The following is a 1930-nucleotide window of genomic DNA, read 5'->3' as shown; positions in this document are numbered from 1 at the left end:
TATGGCTGGTACCTGCTGCTCGCCTGCATCGCCGTCTACCTCCTCGTGCAGAAGGTGGCCGAGAGCACCCGAGCCCGGAGACGGAGCCAGCCGGACCCACCAGGGGCGGCCGCAGGTGCGTGTCCTCCTCTGCGTCTGCGGCGGCCCCCAGGCTGGCTGGGGGTACTTACGGGACCGATTGCACGAGCTTCCCTGCAGCCCAGGCTGCCCTCGGTCTCTGCAGCCAGTTCCCAGCCGCAGTTGTTGGCAGAGCATCGCTGCGGCCTCGTTAGGCAGCTGTGTGATGATGAGGTTCCCACTCTAAAGGTCTGGTAAATGAATTGAGCCCCCTCACCCAGGGGAGCCCCCGCAGCTGCCAGCAGGTGCCTTGTTGGTGAGGAGGGGAGTGGGAGGAGACTGCACAGGGGTGGCCTGTGGTCTCCGTGCAGCAGGCTGGGGAGAGCATGGGACACCCAGCGCAGAAAGGGCAGGAAACGAGCAGTAGATCAGGTGGGGAGCAGAAAGCAGAGCACCAGATTGTGCAGGGTAGAAGATCAGAGTGGTGCTTGCCGGGTGCAGGACTGATTGGCAGCATGCCTGCCAAAGAGCTTAGCCCTGCTGGCTTAGGAGAAGAGAAGTATTTGGAGAAGGGAGAAATGCAGGAAGTTTGCCAGGATGAGGCAGGGTCGTGTGGAGCGAGGGCATCCCTGCTTCTCTTCAGAGCAGCCTATTCTTCTTGGGTGCGGCAGGACTCGGATGCTTTGGGAGTCATCGCCACAATTCTGGGCGCTGTACAGAACTACCAAGAAAGTGTTTTTTGTGCTGTATGGGAGAGGGGGTTTATATGCCTGGCACACCTTTCTAATCAATCTTCCGTAGCCATTTCCTCCTTCATACAGTCTCTTGGCACTTTCCATTTAATGAGATCTCTGTGAAAGAACATTTGGGTGCAACTGAAATAGTGTACGCTGCAGGCAGTGCCCAGCTGTTATTTCCTAAATTGCAGCCCTAGAAGGTAAATGCTGCAGAGTTGTGTCCTGGCCTCATTTGGATTCATGCTGCTATTAAAGCATGGGATGCAGTTATGGCACTGTCTAATGAAGAATTGCCTGGCATCAATTCATCTGGCATGTTGGGGGCCTCGCAAATTATCTCTCTTCTGTTCCTGTTGTGCTGGCTTTCTATCATGGTCATAACTAGATGTTGCTGTGCAGTAAAGCAGCTTATAAACATCCTACTGTAAACTTTTATACCACATCGAGCCACAGGAAAAAAATGATATGAAAAAGTAAATAAGACAAGGATTTCTTCAGGTGATATCTCTTACTGGACCAACTTTGTTGCTGGGAGAAAGTAGCCACGCTATTGAATGCAAGGTGTTCTTCATCAGGTGCTGTCCAAGAATGTGTCTAACTTTATCCCAGTAACACACTTGGTCCTGTTAAAGATACCACCCTAAGAAACCCTTGCCTCTCACATACTCTGGGCCATCATGGCTACAACATCTCTTACACTGCTATGAAAAATTAGGCATCTTTTATGAAACTTCAGCTGATGCTTTATCAACTCATTTGTATGTTCATGATGATTTGTCTATTGCTATGTAAACAATGACTATAAAAAGTGAATGTGGGAAAGTTCAAGACTTAAAAACAAAGATGAGTAAAATAATTGACTTGTCATATTTTCTTGTGACTTGGGAAAAGACAGTGGTGAAGTGAAGTGGGTGGTCCAGATGCCTTTCTGGGGCTGTTTGCTTTCCTTTGGAGCAGTGTTCAGTATTTTTGCAAATCATTTCTTTTTTGATAGAGCACAGTATAAGGAAGCAGGCAGGGGCAGGTGGTGGCAGTGCTGGGGGGAAGGGGGTCTGTGGGGAGGGCTATGGTGAATTTTGGGGTGGCTGTAGCCCACCCCATAACCCCACCCCTCCCAGCACCACTGCTGCCCATCC

At 50.6% G+C, this 1930-nt stretch overlaps 1 protein-coding gene across 1 annotated transcript in view; it reads left to right on the top strand.

Moving 5' to 3' along the window:
* SELENOS (selenoprotein S) overlaps positions 1-1930 on the top strand; it is a gene marked incomplete at its 5' end in the record, with an annotated part of 7211 nt that continues 5281 nt past the window's right edge. The window contains one exon of the mRNA XM_019533185.1: positions 1-115. Coding sequence (XP_019388730.1) covers positions 1-115 — 115 coding nt within the window. The remainder of the gene's footprint in view (positions 116-1930) is intronic.

The sequence above is a fragment of the Crocodylus porosus genome, unplaced genomic scaffold, assembly GCF_001723895.1.
Source record: "Crocodylus porosus isolate Cpor-Errol unplaced genomic scaffold, CroPor_comp1, whole genome shotgun sequence".
Classification (NCBI taxonomy): domain Eukaryota; kingdom Metazoa; phylum Chordata; order Crocodylia; family Crocodylidae; genus Crocodylus; species Crocodylus porosus.
Note: the sequence above shows the minus strand (reverse complement) of the source record. Positions and strands in the feature narration are given on the sequence as shown.